The sequence below is a fragment of the Prionailurus viverrinus genome, chromosome A2 (assembly GCF_022837055.1).
Source record: "Prionailurus viverrinus isolate Anna chromosome A2, UM_Priviv_1.0, whole genome shotgun sequence".
Lineage (NCBI taxonomy): Eukaryota > Metazoa > Chordata > Mammalia > Carnivora > Felidae > Prionailurus > Prionailurus viverrinus.
In genome coordinates, this window is record NC_062562.1 from 13374266 (window position 1) to 13396270 (window position 22005).

General features: G+C 55.9%; 2 protein-coding genes across 3 annotated transcripts in view; one reads left to right on the plus strand and one right to left on the minus strand.

The window, feature by feature from the left end:
* Nucleotides 1-19832, plus strand: part of UPF1 (UPF1 RNA helicase and ATPase) — a 37230-nt gene extending 17398 nt beyond the window's left edge. The window contains exons 4-24 of one of the 2 annotated variants that reach the window (XM_047850537.1): nucleotides 1462-1629; nucleotides 1980-2160; nucleotides 3876-4037; nucleotides 4688-4805; nucleotides 4961-5059; nucleotides 5548-5656; nucleotides 5826-5985; nucleotides 6102-6220; nucleotides 6681-6845; nucleotides 6947-7061; nucleotides 7555-7698; nucleotides 8367-8580; nucleotides 11305-11422; nucleotides 12089-12245; nucleotides 12904-13046; nucleotides 14167-14341; nucleotides 14875-14956; nucleotides 16365-16526; nucleotides 16662-16879; nucleotides 17252-17374; nucleotides 17962-19832. In XM_047850537.1, the coding sequence (XP_047706493.1) occupies nucleotides 1462-1629; nucleotides 1980-2160; nucleotides 3876-4037; nucleotides 4688-4805; nucleotides 4961-5059; nucleotides 5548-5656; nucleotides 5826-5985; nucleotides 6102-6220; nucleotides 6681-6845; nucleotides 6947-7061; nucleotides 7555-7698; nucleotides 8367-8580; nucleotides 11305-11422; nucleotides 12089-12245; nucleotides 12904-13046; nucleotides 14167-14341; nucleotides 14875-14956; nucleotides 16365-16526; nucleotides 16662-16879; nucleotides 17252-17371 (2929 nt within the window). In that variant the 3' untranslated portion in view covers nucleotides 17372-17374; nucleotides 17962-19832. The remainder of the gene's footprint in view (nucleotides 1-1461; nucleotides 1630-1979; nucleotides 2161-3875; nucleotides 4038-4687; nucleotides 4806-4960; nucleotides 5060-5547; nucleotides 5657-5825; nucleotides 5986-6101; nucleotides 6221-6680; nucleotides 6846-6946; nucleotides 7062-7554; nucleotides 7699-8366; nucleotides 8581-11304; nucleotides 11423-12088; nucleotides 12246-12903; nucleotides 13047-14166; nucleotides 14342-14874; nucleotides 14957-16364; nucleotides 16527-16661; nucleotides 16880-17251; nucleotides 17375-17961) is intronic. The other variant, XM_047850538.1, reaches the window with a different exon arrangement.
* Nucleotides 19833-20194: 362 nt separating this feature from the next.
* Nucleotides 20195-21998, minus strand: GDF1 (growth differentiation factor 1). The gene is made up of 2 exons (XM_047850540.1): nucleotides 21674-21998; nucleotides 20195-21005 (listed from the first exon to the last, which is right to left on the minus strand). Exons 1-2 carry the CDS (start codon nucleotides 21996-21998, stop codon nucleotides 20221-20223), a joined length of 1110 nt encoding a protein of 369 aa, XP_047706496.1. The 3' UTR covers nucleotides 20195-20220.
* Between the last annotated feature and the right edge of the window lie 7 nt (nucleotides 21999-22005).

Genomic DNA, 22005 nt, shown 5'->3' on the forward strand with positions numbered 1-22005 from the left:
GAGAGAGAGAGAGAAAGAAAGAATATCAAGCAGGCTCCATGCTGTCAACACAGAGCCCTTACCCTGGGCTTGATATCACAAACCGTGAGATCATAACCTGAGCTGAATCAAGAATCAGATGCTTAAGCACCTGAGCCCCCCAGGCGCCCCATGGTATTTAATTTTAAAGATATGAAAGGAAAAGCATCTTCAGGGTAACCAGTATCATGTCCCATTTTCAGAATGTTCTGGGTAATTTCAGCATTACTGTGATTGCATTAGTTCCTCTCCTGCAGGAAAAGCAATTAAATAAAACTTAGCTGGCAACCCCAGCTTCCGGTCAGCAGAGCCAAGATCAGGGAAGTGAGTGAAAGGCCTCTAAGAGAAAACAGACTCTGTCAGCCAGCACTACATGTTTGCATGAGGCCAGATTATAAAGATAATGGGGCAGCCACTGCCTTCAGGGAGCTTCCAGTGTAGGTGGGATGAGGTGGGTGCAGAAAAGACAGAGGAAATCAGAGTCTGGTAAAATGCCCAGTTGTGTGTGACAGCTTCAGAAAAGTGGACGCTGAGAGCGGTGACGGTTGGTTGGATAGATAATCTGACTAGCTTCATGGGTCCAGAGAGGGTTAGGATGTCAGCTGAAGCTTGCAACAGAAGGGGTTTCCCCGGAGGTGAAGGGAGGGCGGCAGCAGCAAGGCAGGCTGGAAGCCCAGCAGGCGTGCTCAGTGCTCAGTGTCTGACAGGCGTTCAGGTAGCTGGGAGAGCCCAAGGCAGAGCCAAGCACCACTTGTTGGACCCCAAGCAAGGCTGACTTGTCTTAGGGTGGAGTTTGCAAGCCCCGGGTGTAAGCGAGATCTGTCCCGGAAATGGGAAGGCCACGCGGCAGTAAGGAAAGAGCGAGACAAGCCGCTTTCAGATAGTTCAGAGCCGGCCCTGTGCTTCCTGAGAGTAGCCCTGGGCCCTGCTGCTCCATGTTTTTTACTGTCCTCAGGTTTCTAATATGTTTGGTTATCGAGTTTCCTGGCCTGCAGCAAATTAGGAGGGGCTGTAGCTCCTGGAAGCAGGCACAGCGGCCAGAAGAGGCTACACACCGAGAAGCCTCTACAAACAGAGAGGAGTGGTGGAAGGGGCAGAACATCCTGCTTCTCCGGGACAGCAGTCTTGGCCTCAGTGATATGTTCGGTCAGGCCCCATACGTAGGATTTCAGAAAGCAGGAACTAAAAAAAGGAAGCAGGAACTATGTGAAACATGTTAGGAAAGTTTTCCTTAAAGGCTGTTCAAGTCGGATTGATTTTTACGCTCAGTGGGGAGCCAGTTCAGGGGCGGGCTGGTCCCCTGGGATGCCAGATGGATGAGGTGTGACCGCCCCTGCTAATGGACTGTGAACGGTACCGGAACTTTTAACGGGGGGCTTGAAAATTGGAAGTGGTGAAAAGCCAAACTTTGGGTGTTAACTATTTATCATTTCCTGGTTTCAGCCACATTGTAAATCACCTCGTGAGGGCAAAATGCAAAGAGGTGACTCTGCACAAGGATGGGCCCCTGGGGGAGACAGTTCTGGAGTGTTACAACTGTGGCTGCCGCAATGTCTTCCTCCTCGGCTTCATCCCTGCCAAAGCGGACTCCGTAGTGGTGCTCCTGTGCAGGTGAGGGCGGGGCCCTGATTTGGAGGGGGCGGGGCATTCAGCGCCAGCCGGCCCTATTCTGCCCAAGGGAGAGGTGTGAGCACATTTGGGGGGAGGGGCTAGTCAGAACTGAGTAGTTGAGGAACTCTTCTGGGGCGGGTTCTGGTTAAGTCATGAAAACACTTGTGTAAAAGCGGTGTTCTAAGAGTTCAGAGCTCAAGTGCATGGGGAGAGGCAATGTATTGCTAACAATTTAAAGTTAATGTGATCCCATAATAAAACGTAGGGAACATCATTTTGGGGTGAAAAGTAAGCCTTGGGGGCAGAGGTCATCCTCAGCTGGGCTCTCCCTGCCCATGGTGTTTCTGTAGGCAGCCCTGCGCCAGTCAGAGCAGCCTCAAGGACATCAACTGGGACAGCTCCCAGTGGCAGCCCCTGATCCAGGACCGCTGCTTCCTCTCTTGGCTGGTCAAGATCCCTTCTGAGCAGGAGCAGCTGCGGGCCCGGCAGATCACTGCTCAGCAGATCAACAAGCTAGAGGAACTCTGGAAGGTAAGGGCCTGCTGAGAATGCAAATCTGCCTCAGCACATTTCTGGTCCAGGGGGAGCTGCTGGGAGTGTGTTCAAAACAGGAGATTCTGGAAGGAGCTCAGGAGAGACTGCCCTGTGTACTTGAGTGGCCCCTTGGTAGAAGCCCATGGCCACCTCCTGCCAGGCCTGTGGGGAAGGACAGCTCCGATTGTTGGAATTTCTCTCTTGTTGCAGAGGGAAAGAGGGTGGGAGAGGGTGAGGGTGGGTAGTGGGAGGGAGGAGGACCAGAACTGTCTGTGGATGGACCTGCTGGGAGGACCCTGGGCCTGGGGAAACAGGACTGTGAGGATGCTGTACAACCTCGTGGGGCCTGTGATGTGTCAGCCAGGGTGACACCAGGCCAGGGGTGAACGTTCAGGGGGAAAGGGTCCAGGTCACAAAGGTCAGAGAGGCAGGGCCTATGGCAGCTGGTGGAGTGAAGGGGAGGGGCTTCCATATTGCGTGGTGGGGTGCCTGCCCCGCCCAACAGATCTCCTTCCCAAGGGAAGCCCTTCTCTGCTTCTGGCAGCTTTTATGATAAAATTTCAGTAACTGGGCTAGAAATTTTAATTAGGTACCTGTATAATCTGAAATTTTTTTTAATGTTTTTTTAGTTTTGAGAGAGAGAGAGAGAGAGAGAGAGCGTGAGTGGCAGAGGGGCAGAGAGAAAGGGAGACACAGAATCTGAAGCAGGCTCCAGGCTCTGAGCTGCCAGCACGGAGCCCGATGTGGGGCTCTAACTCACGAACTGGAAGATCATGACCTGAGGCGAAGTCGGACACTCCACTGACTGAGCCACCCAAGAGCCCATATATAATCCAAGATCTTTTTCTTTTTTTAATGTTTTTTTATTTATTTTTATGAGGGGAGGGAGGGGCAGAGAGAGAGGGAGACAGATGGTCCGAAGCAGGCTCTGCACTGACAGCACAGAGCCCGATGCGGGGCTCAAACTCATGAACCATGAGATCATGACGTGAGCTGAAGTCGAACACTTAACTGACTGAGCCGCCCAGGTGCCCCTAATCCGAAATCTTAAATGTGAATTTATTTTTGAGTGCAAGTCAGAATATTTCTGCAGTGTCATCTAGCAGGGTACCTTTCTGCTTCGATTTTCAGATTGCCAGATTTATAAACGTTTCCTGTTTATATCCCCACAGCCCAGATACTGTCCTGTCCCCGGCCAGGGAAGAGTGTGTCACCCCTGTCGGTGCAGCACAGGGTCAGAAAGAATGGGGGGGTGCTCCCCTTTTGTTTACACACCCAGGGAACTAGTGGTCTTTTTTGTACCCCAGAAGAAGTATTCTCTCTCCCAGTTCAGGGGCTAGGCATTGGTTGGAGGATGCGGCCATTTGATGGTATAGGTGCGTCAGGCTGTGTACTTGGGGTGTCATTGCCAATATTCGCCCTGCTGGTGTAGCCCTGGGCAGAGGAGGGTTAGGAGCAATGGCTGAAGTTTGAGCCAAGACCCGGGGCAGCGTCTGCCTCCCTGTGCCACATACGCTTCCTCATACGAGGGCTCTCCTTGTGGGGTGGACACCACTGACTGCCGGTGCCCTTCTCTGCGTCAGGCCGACGTCGACTCATTCCGAGAGGTGATGGATATGCTCTGTTCTTTCGGTGACTAGTGAGCTCGTGTGTAGTTCCTGTCGTATGTCGGTGAAAATGGGCAAGAACGTGGTGTGGCGCTTGTGTTGTAGGAAAATCCTTCTGCCACCCTGGAGGATCTGGAGAAGCCCGGTGTGGATGAGGAGCCGCAGCACGTCCTCTTGCGGTATGAGGACGCCTACCAGTACCAGAACATATTTGGCCCTCTGGTCAAGCTGGAGGCCGACTACGATAAGAAACTGAAAGAGTCCCAGGTGATGTGTGTGCAGGAGGGTTTCGGTCGTTTTAACACAGCGTCTCTCCTAAGGTCTGGGGAGGGCGGTTTCCTCTGCAAACTGCGGACGCTGACGCGGGCTGAGGCACAGCGCCCTGAGAGACAGAACGGTGGATTGAGGGCAGGCGAGGGCGTGAGCCTCGGGCAGACGCCCGGTCACTCTGAGCTAAACACCGGCCTGAGTGTTTTCTGATTTAAAATCCAACAAAAATCCCTCACAGTTGGGTTCGCAGCCTTTGCCCACAGCTACAAGAGTCGGACCCGAGGAGCCATGGCACGCTGAGGGCGCTCCTTGTACCAGTTCCACGAAGAACACATAGGAAGTGGGAGCTCCGAGGACCAGCTGTCAGCCTCCTTCTCCCTCTGCAGTTCACAGAGAAGCCGCCTGCAAGAGCAGACATCGTGTGGGGGTCTCCTGGTCAACTTGAGTGGGTTCTGGGGGTCCTAATGGCTTCTCTTCTGGATATGCCCTTGTCGGTGTTTCAGGCTGTTGGGTGCTGCTCACTGTACCCCGACGTCATGGCTCGTAAGGTTGCCCTAGGGCACACACCTGTGGAAACCCAGACACGAGGAGTCCAGGCCTGTGTCTGTGTCTCAGGCTAACAGGGGTCTTATCTTTCATGTGCTCAGACTCAAGATAACATCACGGTCAGGTGGGACCTGGGCCTTAACAAGAAGAGAATCGCCTACTTCACTTTGCCCAAGACTGACTCTGGTAATGAGGATTTAGTCATAATTTGGTTAAGAGGTGATTTTAAGTTTTAAAATATTTGTGACCATAAGTAGCATAAAATTCCTAGTTTCTCCCTTGTAAAGTGTCCCTTAATTTGTTTAAACTCTTCATGGTGGCAGCCTCGGCACATGTTGAAAACGCTAACTTTCTTGTTGTCTTTTTTCTGGAAGACATGCGGCTCATGCAGGGAGATGAGATATGCCTGAGATACAAAGGGGATCTGGCACCCCTGTGGAAAGGGATCGGCCACGTCATCAAGGTCCCTGATAGTATCCTTTGAGTAAAGAAAGGCGAGCTTGTCCTGAGCGCCGCAGATGGAAGAAAGGGCGTCTTGGGCGGCCATGGCTGGAGGTGCCCCTTTGAGGGGAGTTTGCCGCTGAGCCCTTTCTTCAGTTGTACTGAGGGCGTGCGGTCTGTTTCACACCGGTCAAAGAGCGGCTTTGCCTGAGGACAGGGCGCTCCCAGCTCTGCACCCCGGGGCTCTGTGGAAGTTCCTTCAGAAGCCCAGCCGGGGTGGGGCCGCTCCGTGCCTGCACTGCCCCAGTGCCTGCACTGCCCCCGTGCGCCCAGGGAGGGTGCGGGAGCTGGCTGTAGTGAGCCCAGACACGGCGGCGTCTGTCCGTGAGCGCCTGGGGCAGGCTGGCCTTCTCTGTTTGGCGCAGAGGAGGGGGCTCTCTCCTCAGTAGCCTAATGAAAAGTCTCCTCGGAAAGGTAAACCCGGCTTTTGACAAAGATGAAACTTAACTCAGTGGCACAGATTATGGCGATGAGATCGCCATTGAGCTTCGGAGCAGTGTGGGCGCCCCTGTGGAGGTGACTCACAACTTCCAGGTGGATTTCGTGTGGAAGTCAACCTCATTTGATAGGTATGTCCACCTTGCCCCCTGCGGGCGCACCTGCCACCTGCTGTGTAGTCAGTCACTTGCTGTTGGCGCAGGCACTGCCTTCAGCACCTGGATGATTCTCTGCATCCCAGAGGGCAAGACTTCGCCCGTCTGGGTCGTGCGTGTTGCTGACCCTGAGCTTTCCTTCCAGGATGCAGAGCGCTTTGAAAACGTTTGCTGTGGATGAGACCTCCGTGTCAGGCTACATCTACCACAAACTGCTCGGCCACGAGGTGGAGGATGTGATCATCAAGTGCCAGCTGCCGAAACGCTTCACGGCACAGGGGCTCCCAGACCTCAACCACTCTCAGGTTCTCACTTTTTCAGGGGGGTGGAAGGGGCCTGGCCTGGCCGGCAGAGCCTGCTGGGTGGGTGGCCCTCCACTCGACGGGGGCGGCTGCAGCCTAAAAACTGCTTGTATCTGAAGGTTTACGCTGTGAAGACTGTGCTGCAGAGACCACTGAGCCTGATTCAGGGGCCACCGGGCACGGGGAAGACCGTGACCTCTGCCACCATCGTCTACCACCTGGCTCGGCAGGGCAACGGGTAGGGCTCAGCGCAGCCCGAGGTGGAAAGAGGGAGGCCTGTCTGCTAGGCTGCCTGGGGGCTATTTTTTATATTATTTGTATGAGGTCTGGCCTTTATGGTTGCTTTTAATAAGAAAGCCTGCTGCTCTGGTAAAGGCGGTGGATGGGTTGACGTATCCTGAGTTTTGTGCCTGTGTTCTTTGAGGGGCTTTGAAAGTCTTTACGGTGCAGACGGGAGGGTGAGGATGCGGGACCCAGTAGCATTGCTGCGCGAGAGAAGTGTAGAAACCAGGTGGATACAGGAAGCTCCATAGACCAGTTGGGTTTTATAGCTCCTTCAGCTTTGTTCACTTCTGGCGTTAGTCTTAGATTGCGAGCGGGTTCCACTACCTGTGATTCAGAACACCAGTGCTGGCAGTTAGCGTTTCCTGAATTTCCTCTGGGCGAGTCCTGAGACGTCTGTTCACGTTGTGTTGAAGGCCTGTGCTCGTCTGTGCTCCGAGTAACATAGCTGTGGATCAGCTGACTGAGAAGATCCACCAGACTGGGCTGAAAGTCGTGCGGCTCTGCGCGAAGAGCCGTGAGGCCATTGATTCCCCGGTGTCATTCCTGGCCCTGCACAACCAGATCAGGAACATGGATAGGTGGGTGTTGAGCCGCCTGCCTCGAGCGTGGTGCTTCTCCCGCGTGCGGGCCCTGGCAGCGCCTGCCTCCTGTGCCCGCTCACGTGTTGCTGTGCCTCCAGCATGCCGGAGCTACAGAAGCTGCAGCAGCTGAAGGACGAGACTGGGGAGCTGTCCTCTGCCGATGAGAAGCGGTACCGGGCCCTGAAGCGCACCGCCGAGCGGGAGCTGCTCATGGTGAGCTCTTACCTTTGGGGTGGTGTCGTGTTCGGTTTGGCTGTGGGAACTGTTTGAGTTTGCCAAGCATAGGATGGCATCTCTAGGTCAGGTTTTTTGTTTTTGTTTTTTTTTTTGCTTTTGAGAAAGAACTTCCGTACCTCCCGTATTTATCTTCACTGTGGTTGTGCACCTTGGCCGGGAGGTGGGTCTGCAACACTCTACTGCTCTTTTTTTTTAACAAACTAAGGTTTCCCTGGCTCTGCATTACCTCTCAGAGGCTGTCTTGAGGCCCAGAACCATTTCTGTGCTGAGGGGTTATTCTGATGAAGTTCACCAACTTAGGATCTCAAAAGTTAGTGTCCCTGCAGCCTAGACCTAGAGATTGTTTGGGTGGGACAGCCTGTTGCCATAGGTGTCAGGGTTGCGGGGTGGTCTGTGTGCTGTCCCTTCTGCCCTTTGGGGCCTGGCAACATTTACCATGCCCTGAGGCCTCGCCTGCTCTCATTTCCAGAATGCAGATGTCATCTGCTGCACGTGTGTGGGTGCAGGGGACCCGAGGCTCGCCAAGATGCAGTTCCGCTCCATCTTAATTGACGAGAGCACCCAGGCCACCGAACCAGAGTGCATGGTCCCTGTGGTTCTTGGCGCCAAGCAGGTGAGCCATGTCACGTTCGCTGTAGTCCTGTTTGAAAACCAGTGGGTATTCTCTTGTTCGGTTTCATGTAAATTTCAGTGCTGGAGGTTTATTTTTGGTAATGTTCTGTAATGCCATGTGATGTCCTGGCAGAGCAGAGGGACGCATGGAGGGTCCACTGAGGGGTTCTTGGAAAGATGGGTGACACAGAGAGCTCTTTGGGTCCAAGTGCATGTCTGTGTGTCTCATATACAGGTCTCCCCCACCGTCCAAGAGTAAAGAATTCCCTTGAAGCCTCTCATAAGCCAAAATGGGATAAAGTGAAGAACATCTTTCCAAAAATTTGCATTACACCATTCTGCTTTTACAAAAGGCCTTTGTTAGTTCCTGTTTTTGACAACCAAAATAAATTGGCAGAGGATTTGTGCTTTTACGGAAAAAGCCATTACCATACTAATGTGGTCTTTTGTGAAAGAGAGGTGGCATAACACGAACCTTTTTGGGAAAGCCTGGATACCTGTATGTGGCGGCAGATTTTCTGGCGCCTGGTCAGATGGTACTGCTTGAATTCGCGTGGCTGGGTGGTTGTGTCTCAGGGCCCCTCGGGGCCCCTTAGTACCCTGTGAGTGGGTGTCTGTCTAGGCGGTTTCGTACTTGAGCTCCTCACCTGTGTGGGCTTCTCGCCACAGCTCATCCTCGTGGGCGACCACTGCCAGCTGGGCCCTGTGGTGATGTGCAAGAAGGCCGCCAAGGCTGGACTGTCCCAGTCGCTCTTCGAGCGCCTGGTGGTGCTGGGCATCCGTCCCATCCGCCTCCAGGTCCAGTATCGGATGCACCCAGCGCTCAGTGCCTTCCCGTCCAACATCTTCTACGAGGGCTCTCTTCAGAACGGCGTCACCGCAGGTAGTGCTCAGCCCACAGTGGGGCCTGGGGTGACGAAACCTGGTATCGCTGCCTACCCGGCCTTATGTGCTGATCGCTTGTGGGTAGGGGGCACCTCAGAGAGGCACAGTGGTCAGAGGGACAGGATGTCGTCCACTCTGGAGTATGGGATGTCCTTGGGGTGTGGGCGAGGGGAGCTCACGTCCTTGCAGAATGCAGTCACTGTCTGAGAGGTCACACCCGGGGGCTTATCACACAGCAGGCAGAACAGGAGACGGCAGAGCTGACGGCCCCTCTAACTCCTTGCCCTGTTGAGGTGCTCAAAGCCCAGGCCCCAGGAGCTCACGGCACTGAAGTCCGAACTACTCTCATAGTGACACTGAGGCGTCACGTGCCCTTTTACCGTGCTGACACCGGTGCTGAGGGTGCAGGAGCAACCCTGGAGGGCTGGCTGGTGCCTCAGCGTGAGTGGGGACAGTGCTGCCAGCCAGCCTGTGCCTTCAAGGAAAACAGTTGACAGTATTTACCACCAGTGATAAAACCTGAGGGTTCAAGTGAAAATCAGAGTTTTGGAAATCTCCTGTCCCTGTCCTGAGCTGACCAAGTCTTCTCAATGCTGAGAAGCTTTTCTGATGAGATCTGTGGTGGTGACAAATGTCTGTGAAGACTGTAAATCTTTAGGAGCTCTGCTCGACTTGGTGAGCAAGTACTTCCCATTTGACAGCCAGCAGGGGTGTTACAAAGTCAAAGGCCGTCCTGAGGGCACGGCAGAGGAGAAAGGCTCTCTTGTCACCATTCTGCAGGGTAACCTCCTGTCCAGCTTTGGTGTGGAATCTTGCAGAACTCCACAGTTGTGGAGAAAGTTCTGAGACGCTCTTCCCTTTCCCAGCTGCATGTATCTGTGAGGCCTGATCGCCCTACTGCAAGGGCTCACGGGAGACTGAGTACGGAAGCAGAGTCAGCTAAATTGTGAACTGGGTAGCAAAACCTCAGAGATAATATTAGCAGGACATACTACTTTTCGTTAAAAATGTTTTTGCTAATGTGTTTAAAGGAATTTGTATTTTATATTTCTAGGTTTCAAAATACAGTAAATGTCAGTAGATACAACCCATGGAATTGGGAGCTGTTTGCATTCCTCACCTTTTCAGGATGTAAATGGGCCCTGAGACTGGCGTTCTTAATGTCTGGTTAATGCCGCAGCCTGCCATGTCGGCCTTGTCTGGCCTGCTGTGTGGGTGAGGTGGAGGCTGAAAGCGCACGCCTGACCAGGGCCGCGCAGCCACTGCACAGTACAGCCCTGGGAGTTGATGGTGCTGTTATTACTACCATCACCGTGAGACTTAGAACATCACTGGTCCATTGGGTGGTGGGGCTAGGAAAGGCCAGGCCAAATGGAGCTTGTTTGCAATTTGACAGTAGCTGGGAGAGCCGTCACTTAGCTGTCATTCAGACCCTTGCCATCCCTGCTCTGCCTCCTTCCGTGGCATTGGCTTTGTGGGGGAGTGGGAGTGGGAGTGGTGGTTCCCTGCTGTGTCCTCTGTGCCCAGCACGCAGTCAGCACCCAGTAAAGTTCATGTTTTTAACTTCTTCATTGAAGTGTAAAGAAGTGCCCAAATCCTAAGTGCCTAGCTTAGCGAGTTTCCACTGAGTGAACACTCTTGTGTGATTAGCTTCTGAACCCAAAACACAACCTGACCATCTTCCAGGAGCCCCGTTGGGCCCTGAGGTGATCCCTGTCCAGGGCAGTGCTGGCACCAGCCCAGACCCATTCTTGGAGTGGCCTGACATCAGCTGCGGCAGGAGCATTTGCACTAAGATTGGCAGGCGCTATGGAGCGGCCCCTGCCCCCACCACCCTCGGTGGTTAAATTTTTGCCAGCAGCCCCTGGGCTAATGAGCCACCAAGCTAGCCAGTTGGCTCCTGCCCTTGCTAGAATGATAAAGATGGATGTGGTCTCTTTCTCAGCTTGACACAAAGAGGGTCATTGATCTTAGGCTGTTTGGATGCAAAAGTAACATTTTTCTCATGCTGATCTGTTGACTGGATGCAGCTCCAAAGTTCCCAAAGGGATGGGTGGGGTATATGAATGGACAAGCCAGTTTTTAAGATTAAAAGGAAATGTTTAGGACCCAGAATGGCCAAGGTGAACGTGAAGATCACAGTGAAGGCTCTGGCTTACACTATCAGATGTCACAAGTTACTACAAAACTGCAGTTGCCAGGATACTGTGGACATAGCACCCAAGGCAGAGTCCGGAGGCAGACTCACCCATCACAGACCTTGGTCTGTGACGGGATGAGGTGGACTCGACCGTGTCATCCACAGAGGCCCATTGTAGGGACTTATGAATCCTTTAAGGCACTGCAGTGAAGCTTCCAGATGAAAATAATATTTTTGTGGCCCTGAAGTAGGCAGAGGTTTCTTGAACAAGCCACAGAAAGCACCAACCAGTGAGATCTGTTCAGTGGGTAAGCTGGCTTTGTGCATCAGGCAGCTGGGTGTTGGTGTGCATGGCTTCACTGCATCCTGGGTGTTTGGGGGCAGTGGACCCCACCCACTCTGATGGCCTCCCCAGGGTCCCACGGACCAGGAGCTCCTGCCCGGGGCTGCTGCTTCCTGCTCCATCATGAACCTCTGACTGTGCTGTCACAGTCTCTGCGTTGCTCCATATGTGCTCAGTCCAGATTGGCTGTGGCTTTTTTCTCTAATGTGAAGTGTTGCCTCTTCCCTCCCTGATGACAGCGGATCGAGTGAAGAAGGGGTTTGACTTCCAGTGGCCCCAGCCTGATAAGCCAATGTTCTTCTACGTGACCCAGGGCCAAGAGGAGATCGCCAGCTCAGGCACCTCCTACCTTAACAGGTAAGCAGACCCAGCTGTGGCGTTTACAAGCTTCGTTGGTAGCTTGGCACGTGGCCACTCACCACTTGCTAATGTGTTCATTTCTTAACGCAGTGCTAAAACTTGCCCTTGCCCTCCTTGTCCTCCTCCTGTTTGGACACCTACACCAACATCTTATTTCCATCTTGCACTTGCAGTATGTATTTTTTCTATTGAGCAGATCTTCCTTTCTTTCTTTTAAAGAATTGTATAATTTTATTTTTTATCATCTCTCGGCCTTTTGGCTAAGATCAAGTGTAATTTCATTTTTTAACATCTGTTTATTTTGAAAGAGAGTGTGCACAAACAGGGGAGGGGCAGAGAGAGAGGAGAGAAAAAATCCCAAGCAGGCTCTGCACTTTTCACGCAGAGCCCTACAAGGGGCTCGATCCCACAAACTGAGATCATGACCTGGGCGGAAATCAAGAGTCGGGTGCTTGACCGAGCCGCCCAGGCACCCCTGTTGAGCAAATATTTCTAAGCTCACGTGTGAGCCTTTTCTCTCCCCTTGTGACTCCCCTTGGTAAATGATGTGCACCGGACAGGGCCTTCACAGGGCCACCCTGGAGGTGGGACTTGTCCCCATACCTCCCACAGCCTCAGGAGCCCACCGGTACAGCCCAGGAACTGAAAGGCTAATTTTCGTAGGACGGAAGCTGCGAATGTGGAGAAGATCACCACGAAGCTGCTAAAGGCGGGTGCCAAGCCTGACCAGATCGGCATCATCACGCCCTATGAGGGCCAGCGCTCCTACCTGGTGCAGTACATGCAGTTCAGCGGCTCCTTGCACACCAAGCTCTACCAGGTGCACACCTGATCAGGCCTGTTGGGTCCCCACATAGGAGCTGACCTTGACCTGATCTCCTGGCCCGGGAGTGTGAACTGGCGTAGTTTTGTGAAGGCGCCAGGTTCCCTCAGGTTATTCTCAGGATAGTTTTCAGAGCAAAAGTTAAAATAATCCCAGGTTGAACACTATAGTGTAGTTGTTAGCATTAGCCTTACAGTGGATATTACATAGTCGTGAAAACGCTGTTCACTGTTGTGTCAGCTCCTGGATAAAACCTCCAGAATACAGGACAAGATAATTATTTCTCTATGTGGAAGTGAACTAAAATGCAAAATAAGACCAGTGGTCTCTCTTCTGTTAACTTGGGTACAGTCTAACTTTTTTTGTGATAGGCACGTATGCTTTTATTGTTGGGAAACAAATTGCCAAGGTTAAAAAGACAACCAAAGCATAGGAAGGCTAGGAGAGTGGGGCTGGGGACTGGGAAGGCCCAGCGGGAGCAGGCGTAGCCAAAGGGGCCCCCTCCTCGCTCCCCAGAGGTGCACTGAGCAGGGGGCTCTGCAGGCTTTGGGTCCCAGGCTTACTGGTGGGATGGGACGGTGCGTCTCAACACAGTTCACACAGTCTGAGGGTCCTTGAAGGCAGCCAACTGACTATGACCATGTGTCCCTTGTAGGAGGTGGAGATTGCCAGTGTGGATGCGTTCCAGGGACGAGAGAAGGACTTCATCATTCTTTCTTGTGTGCGAGCCAACGAGCACCAAGGCATTGGGTTTTTAAACGACCCCAGGCGGCTTAATGTGGCTCTGACCAGAGCAAGGTATGGAGGACTAAGTCCCCTTGGACCTTGCCAGTGGTCGGGTGCCTCGTTCCTGCCATGGGAGTTCTTCAGAGGGACTTTTCCCTTGGAATCTGGAGCTGGGAGGGTCCACCCGAGAGCTGATCCTTGCCTGGTCGTCCTCTTCCTGTGATTAGTCCTCGCGTCACACCCTTACAGGGCAGGGTGGGACTTCAGCAGCCCAAGGTCAGAGCACTCACAAGCAGCAATCTAGAAAGAATGCCTCCCTGCAAGACACTTTTGTTTATTGTCCTGTTGGGTTTCTGTGGCCTCAGTTTTGTGGGACGTGTCATCTCGGCCCTTTTGACCTAAGATCAAAACGCAGTAGCATGGGTTGTGTCCCTGTAGAGACTTTTAATCCATGAAATCTAATCTTTTGGTCCTGGGGTGTAACCTTTTTTGAAACAATGATGATAGCAGAGGGCACCCAGAGAATTAGGTGGCCTCCTGTGTCACCCTTGAGTAAAACCAGACCACAGCTGCCCTCATACGTTGGTTCCTTCCCCTGTCAGGGTATCTTGGTTTTTGTCTGTTACCCCCCCCCCCCTTCTAAGGTGCTCTCGTTTGGTGGCCAACAGTGGGGGTCCAAGTTCAACTTGGGGGTCTTGACACGGCTAGGTGAGGGTGAGCATCTGCCAGAATTGAGTTCCATGCCCCAGCTTGTCAGGGTTCCTGAGGCCACAGAGCCTGCTGAGACTGCCGATAACTTCCCAGGAGGCCGACTCATGGCTGCAGAGAGACTGACTCGTCTGTGAGCTCATCTGCTCATTGTTGTGTTTTGACATCTGGATTCCTTAGAAACTGCCTGCAGATCTGTCCAGTGCACTGTTGGCAGCTTGCAGGGTGGGCTCCATTGCCAGGTCACCATGACCAGCAACCTACCTGTCCATCCCCAGGCCTCACGTTGGGCACTGTCACAGGCAGGCCAGGCGTCTGGGGAGGGATTTAGTGGGTGGGATGAGAGGAGAGCGGCCTGGGCTTGGCTCCTCTCACCTTGGATGTGGATTTTGAGTTTGTTCAGTCTCTCCTCATACTTTTCTTCGTGGTGTTCTGCTCACCGTGCAGAACCCTAAACCCGCGTTCTTGGGCCCACACCTTGCAGGTATGGGGTCATTATCGTGGGCAACCCAAAGGCCTTGTCCAAGCAGCCACTCTGGAACCACCTGCTGAACTACTACAAGGAGCAGAAGGTGCTGGTGGAGGGGCCCTTGAACAACCTTCGGGAGAGCCTCATGCAGTTCAGCAAGCCCAGGAAGCTGGTCAACACCATCAACCCGGTGAGCACTGGCTGTGGGTGGCCAGAAAGGTGTGGAGGAAGACTGTGCCAAGAACCCCCTTCTCCCCAGGCCGGTGTCCTGGCACATGGTAATGGCCAGTGGCAGGTATGACCTGTAGTAGGTGTGAGCCGAGGGTGAACACACATGTGTGTGTGTACTGGAGTGATCACGCTGGCCTTTGCCCCAGAGCTCTCCCGGCCCAGGTCTCACAAGCATTCTTAGGCCTTTTTGGACATGGCCTTTAGGGATGCAAAGTCATGGGTGGCGCCTAGGAGTTGAACACAGGCAGTTAGGAAACCTTGTGAAGCCGGGGTGCTCTGGGGGACTTAGAAGCGGTGATGCTGCTTGATGTGAAGCCTGGAGACAAACATTCAGCACCAAAGGCCAGGTCTGTGGAGGAGGGGTGGGCAAGGCCCAGCAAGCCTCAGCGTTGGCCTAGTCATGGCCTGGAAGGTGGCCAAGCCATCACATCTTTAGAAAGTTCTTCCTTGTGTCAAGGTGATAAATTCCTCACCTATCTAAACCCTTTGCAGGGAGCCCGCTTCATGACAACAGCCATGTATGATGCTCGGGAGGCCATTATCCCAGGATCAGTCTATGATCGGAGCAGCCAGGGTGAGTCTGCTCTGTGGGGGGGACCACACTGCCCTGTGGATGTTGATCATTCCCACGCCTGCACCTTTTGGCTTGGTCACTCCTGGGGTGATCTCCCAAACCTCAGTCCACAGAAACCTGCCCGATGAAGAGAGTTCCTTGCTTTCCCTTGCCTGAAATCAAAGAATTGGTCTTTGTCAGTTTCTAAGTACAAAGTGTTTTTTAAATACCATAGCTCTGCCTTGTCGAGGTCTCCAGGCAAATACTGTAGCGCTGCCCGTTTGCTCCCATGCCGCAGGCCGCAGCGCTCCCCACCCACCCCGCCGTTTGCTCACCTTCTCAGCGGGAGGGGCACTCCTGCAGCGCCTCCAGGCCCCCCACGGTCTTGGTTCTGGTTTCACTGCCTTCCCCAAGTTTCTGCTTGTTTTCTCAGACTGCTCTCCTGTGTGGGGTCTCTGTGTCCTAAGGCTGAGCCTTAACTCTTGCTGCATGGAGTACCTCCTCTTGCTGGAGCCAGTGTCTAGATCGTTCCCATTCATTCCCCAGGTCCCTGCTTCCTGGGACGCTTCCCTGCACCAGTCTCTACAGAAGGTGACAGCCTCGCCCAGGTGCTTGGGGCCACATGCCCGCATTTTACATTGAGCCTCGTCCCCTCATGTACTCACTGGCCATCCTGGGGCCAGGTATGCCCTAGTAGCTGGTCTTGTGTGAAGCGGGCGAGCCCCCTTTCCTCGCTTGCCTGTTACTCTGCTTGCTGGGTTCAGGTGACAAATCTCATTGGCACATCCAGTGAGTTGTCGTGTAGTTGAGGGTACTCTGGGCCCATCCTTCGTCCTTGAGCGCACTGTGGGCCCAGCTGAGGCTCTCGACCCTTGGGGGCAGACCAGAAGGTCACCCTCTCGTGCCTCAGCAGCTCACTTTGGCTCCCCAGCCCCTAGGGCAGCTCTGTGCAGATTGGGACATCCCTAGCCTTGGGGGTACCGGGGGGGCCTTTGCCTTCGTAGGATCCACTAGTCTGTCAGCTTGGGTGTTTTCTTGTTTTCGGTGGAGTGGTGGAGACGGGGGTGCGTGTAATACGAATAAAAAGTTTGCCCTACGAAGGACTCTTTCTTTTTTTCCCCCCAGTTGGAAGTGAAGTGTAGTTTGGATGCTTGTAGGCCATTGATTCTCCAAATCCCGTGAGAGAAAAGCTTGTTCCCAGGAGCCAGCCCCAGGGAGGCTATCCCCAGGGAGGCTATCGAGAGTGGGGGTTGTGAGATTCTGTATCAGGTGGCCTCGTTACAGGACTGCACGAAGAAACGCTGTGGCAGTCAGAGCAGTGACAGGACAAGACGGACATTTCGACCATTCCCACTGCCATTTGGGGGCCAGGCAGTAGGCTCGTTTGGATATGGCAAGTGACACCTGCTGTCTACCTTGTGTCTTGCAGGCCGGCCCTCAAACATGTACTTCCAGACCCACGACCAGATCGGCATGATCAGTGCGGGACCCAGCCACGTGGCTGCCATGAACATTCCCATCCCTTTCAACCTGGTCATGCCACCCATGCCACCACCAGGGTATTTTGGACAAGCCAACGGGCCAGCCGCAGGTGAGCGCGCCAGGCAGCAGCACCGAGGACAAAGCGCATTGGTGTCGGAGTTTGTTCACATCTGGGCTTTGAGCGGTTGGGCCGGTCTGTCAGGTGCAGACCTCCTTCAAGGAACCCTGGACTGCTGTCTTTCAGGCCGGGGTACCCCAAAAGGCAAGACTGGTCGTGGGGGGCGCCAGAAGAACCGCTTTGGGCTCCCTGGACCCAGCCAGACGAATCTCCCCAACAGCCAGGCCAGCCAGGATGTGGCATCACAGCCCTTCTCCCAGGGCGCCCTGACACAGGGCTACATCTCCATGAGCCAGCCCTCCCAGATGAGCCAGCCCGGCCTCTCCCAGCCCGAGCTGTCCCAGGTGAGCCAGCAGCAGAGAAGTCAGGACAGTCGGAAGGAGCCCTCCCCATGTGCAGACCTCACACGCTGCCCCCTAGCGGCCTGAGCACGCCTCTCCGAAGGATGGCCTCCTACGTATCCTACCCTTGGCAGGGGGTACTGTGGGGTCTGGAACATTACCTCTCCGATCTTGTCTTAAGTGGTGGTCTGGGTTACCTGTGTTCTGTGAAAAGGTAACCAGTGTGGGTCCTGTGCCGCTTAGGCTTCAGAAGCGAGTTGCCCGGATCCTTCTCTGGGGCTGGTGAGGGGCTAGACATGGAGCAGGTTCTTGAGGCTGCAAGGATTTTAGCACATCCTCTGCTCGGGTGCTTATTTCCCCAACTTTGTTTTTCAGGACAGTTACCTTGGCGATGAGTTTAAGTCACAGATTGATGTGGCGCTGTCGCAAGACTCCACGTACCAAGGGGAGCGGGCGTACCAGCACGGCGGAGTGACAGGGCTGTCCCAGTACTAGAAGGCAAGCTGATCCCTGCAGGAGGTCGTCACCAGTAACTGGATTTGATGGGAGATTTGGGAAATGTGTGGGAGGGCTCTCAAGACCCCCAGAGGCCAGCTTGTCCTTTGAACTGTCATTTTCACTCCCTGTACATCTGCTCATGGCAGTGGGAGGATGGGAGCTTCGTATACACCTCTCTGCATCATAGTCCCTCCTGAGAGAGTCCTCGAGCTCAGCAAGGAAGGGCTGGATGTGGGAGTCCTGGCGGAGGGGCACCTCTGCAGGAGGGCCTTCCAGGTTCCTTAAAAGCCCTGTCCTATGGTTCCCCTGACTGTGGCGTGACCAGAGCTGGGCGAGCATGGGCCTGGTCCCCTATCCGTGCGTGTGCTGGGGAGGTGGGGTGCTGGTGCCGCTGACAGAGGAGGCCCCTTAAACTCTCGGCTTCCTTCTCTCTGGGTGGGGAGTCACTAGCCTGGGCACGCAGCTTCTGAGGTTCCATTTCACGGGTGCAAAGGGAAGTGGGGGGAAGAGCCCCGCACCTTCTAGCTGCCCAGCTGTGTGGGGCTCTGCCTTCTCTGATGGCCCCTTGCCTTCCTCCCTCCCCACAGGTGGCGGCGGAAGAGCTAAGCTATGTGGCTTAGTCCATCAGCATCTTATTCTGGGTAATAAAAAATAAAAATAAATGGATACCTGTTTTCCACTGCTAAAACTGAAGCACCACTGTGAGCAACAGGAGAGGGAGAGGAGCACCCGAGGGAGAGAGGAGCCCGAGACAGAGCGAGCGCCCACTGCTGGCCCGCGGCGGCGAGGAGAAGGAGAAGGGAGAGCGGGAGGCGGGCGGCCACGGAGGACCGCCCGCCAGCGAGCCCTGCCAGCCCCGCTCGCCAAGGAGGCCCAGCGCTCGCCACGTCCACACCTGGGTCTGCGACCAGGGCGGAGGGAGGAAGACCCTCATCTCAGAGTAGCCCTTTCCTCTGTTCTTTTCTTTCTGTTTCTGTTTTATTGAAAGGGGACTACGTTTTAGCAGGAAAAACTTCGCATTTCTGTGCCGAGCAGGCTCCTTGCCGGGGCAGCCATGCCGGGAGAGCCCCGAGGAGGTGTGGGTTCTGTCCACACCAGCTCTGAAACTGCCCTGGTCACGCTGCCTGTGTTCTAAGAGGGTTTCATTTAAAGAAAACACGGTGTTTTGGGTTTTTCTGTTTGTTTTTTAAAGATTCTTTCAAAGGAGTACTGAAAAACATACTTTCCTGAGTTTGTCTCTCAAATCTTAGTGGTGGACCTGGAAGATGTGAGAAGCTTCCAGGAACGAAGTTTAAACAAGCCAACACATCTCAAGATTAGGATCAGCACCTGTGACGGGATCGCGAGGAGGATTTTTGTTTTCAGTTTTAGCTTCCAGCGGCTTCTCCCTGCACGTCAGGGCGGTGAGAGAGCACCGTCTCGTCCCGGGCCAGGCAGCCCCAGTCTCCGCTGGACTCTGAGAAGCAAAGTGCTTCCTACACGCGGTGGACTCGCGCCCCAGCCACCCACCCTGGGAGGGGCCTTGGGCAGGACTGGCTGTGAGGCCAGAGGGTGGGGAGGTGGCTATTCTCTGGCCAGCGGCTTCTTCCCTAGGGTCCTTCCTGAGGATTTGATGGAAGACAGCAGCAGCCAAGAGGACCCATCCCCAGGGAGGCACCCACGGTCCCCGTGGCTGGTTAGACACGCTGAGTGCCCCACTCACCTTGTTTTCTACCCCACCCTCCGAGTTGGGAGCCCCTCTGCCTGTGGGCACAGGTGTGATGGGGTGGAGTGATTTCTTCTGCTTTTTGGGGGGGGGGGGAAGGAACATGTATCAGAAAGAGGTTGGTTCTGTGCCGAAGGGGCTTGGGCCACAACACAAGAAGTTACTGTAGCTGGGAGAGCCACCCCCAGCTCCTTGCGCACCACGGTGGGGTAGTACTGTCTCCCTGGCAACCACCTATTTGGGGACCATTCCCTGCCTATCCAGGCCCTGGTGACCCTGCCCCCCCCCCCCCCCCCCCCCCCCGGCTTCCCCGTCCCTGTGAGGCGAACACTGGCCCTGATCTCAAAGCCTCCAGATGCCAGCTTGTACGTGGGAGACGGGGACACACAGGCCACCTTCCTTCTGGCAAGGCCTCTTATTTATTACCATTGCTGTAGGGCTTTCGGTTTCCCCCTTCTTTTGATAGGCCACATAGAGGCATAGAGTTTGGATAGGTTTCCGCTATGACCCCTTGTGCGACACACCCAGTGGGCAACACCTGTGCCCACCCACCCGCCCACCCACCTGCCCTGTTCTGTTCCCTTGGAATGCCTTGCCTCTGCTTTGTGCTGTTTGCTTTGTTCTTCACCTTCATAGCAGCAGTTAATTCTGAGTTTTCCAAATCAAGGAGCATATGTACCAAGGCAATGTAACTTTTGATTTCTGGTCAATTTGTTTTAAGCTCTATTGTCACCAATAAAATCTTAATTAACAGCTCTTGTGTTCACACCGGGACAGATCAACTGCAGGGAGACGGCAGAGCACTTGGTCTGGGGACCTGGCTGGTTGGGAGCCTTGGGGTCACCTGGATGGCAAAGCTGAGAATGGCCCGATGTGCACAGCAGGGACTAGGGGGTGACCTCGGTGCAGTGGGCAGTTCCCAGGCTCTTAGGCATGTTAGATGTCAGGCCGCCTAGAGATGGGGTTCTAGGAACCCAGCTCTAGGAGGGCTGGGCAGGTGGCATCACTGTGGGACACTCCCAAGCCCTGGCAGTGGGTGGTGATGGATGGTGGCTGCTTCCTTTCCCGCCCTCAGGTGACCAGACCGGAGACAGGGAAGCGGACCACGCAGTGTTTATTGTTGGGCCCCTGCCTGGCTCCGTCAGCGACAGCCACACTCATCCACCACCATGTCCTCGTAGTGCCGCAGTACCACATTGTCGCTGTTGTCAAAGAAGAGCACAGAGATGGGCGACAGACGCGCAGGCACGCAGCAGGGCAGACCGGCGGCACCAGGGGCGGCCGCGTGCATGAGCGCGCGCAGCACGGCGTGGTTGAGCGGGGGCGTCCCCCCGGGTCCGGACAGCGCTGCGGGCAGCGAGCACTGGCCCTGGCAGTAGTTGGCCAGGAAGCCGCGCGGCGCAATGACCCATCGGTGCCAGCCCACCTCGCGGAAGCTCACGTAGAGCCGCCTCGTGCGACACGCGCCTCCAGGGCTGCCTCCCACTGAGGGCTCGGCTTCGCGCCGCGGCCGGGCCAGTGGGTGGCACAGGCGCGGGTCAAGCGTCACCAGCAGCAGCGAGGCCTCGGCCAGGTGCGCGCAGGCGGCGGGGGCCCGGGGGCGCAGCGCCAGCGCCAGGCGGAGGCTGCGAGGCGCCGAGGCATTGTGGGCCCAGGCGGCGCCCAGCAGCTCGGCGCGCACCGGGACCGTCAGGGTGGGCACCACCTGGCGGAGCAGCACGGGCCCAGCGACCGCGCCTTCGGCCGCCTGAGTCACGCTCAGCTCCCAGCCGGCCGGCTCCTCCGCGGCCGCCGCCGCAAAGCGCATCTCCAGGCGGGCCCTGCTCGGGCGCTCGGCAGGTTCCACGGCTGACAAATCGAAGACGACGGTCCACTCAGGGCACTGCCCCGAAGCCCAGGCGGGCTCCGGGGGCCGGGTGGGCGCACCTGGGATGGCAGGGAGAGAGCTCGGCTCGCGCTGCACCCCAGCGCCCTGCCCAGCCTGCCCTCAGGGGGCCTGGGGGGGGGGGGGGAGCGGTGTCTGCGGGTGGGGGAAAGGTGAGCGCCTGGGGAAGAGGGGCGCCAAACTGCCTTCTAAAGGCGGCGTCAAATGGTGTGAAGTGGCGCGGGTGGGGGGTGGGGGGTGGGGGCGATGGAGTGGGGGCAGGGCATCGTTTGCAGGGAAGAAGTCCTGCGCAGCGCAGGGCAGCCTGCCCGCCAACCCCAGGCAGGGGAAGAGACGAACGGATGCCTGGGGGCTCGTGGGGAAGCGATGCTGGAGAGGTGGTATCTCCGGGAAAGGCATCAAATGGTGTGAAGCAGCGGGGGTGGGGGTGGGGTGGGGGAGGTGGGGGCAGGGCTTCGGCTGCAAGCTGGGGGCCTTGCCGGGTGCAAGGGAGCCTGGCCTTGGGACAACTCCAACCGGTGCCCGCAGGTGTCCACGGGGGAAGAGCGGATGGAGTGAGGAGGCCCAGATTGCTCGTGGGCTGGACCGGACGAGTGGGGACACTCGGCGGTGCTCTGGCCTCCCCCACGCGGCGCTGGAGGCTCGTGGCAGGGCGCACAGAGGAGTCTCGGCCTCCCGGACACACGCCCCCAACGCAGGCCCCACTTACCGCGGTCCCAGATGTGGCGCACGATGTTTCCGGCGACCCCCAGTTCCTCCATGTGGCACGGTCTCAGGGTGGTTCCCTGGGGCGTCCGCCGAGGGCCCACCCTGGCCTCCTGGGGGTCCCGGTGGCGGAAGAGGCGCCACATGACGGGGGGTACGGGCCGGGGCGTGGGTGCGCCCCGGTGCGCGTCAGGCAGCCCGAGAGCCTGGAGCAGGGTGGCGGCGGGGCCCGGCGGCGCTGGGGCGCGGGCTGGGGGCGGCGAGGGCAGCAGCAGGGCCAGGAGGAGGAAAAGGACGCGGCGGCCAGGACGGCGGCACGGCGATGGCATCTTCCTC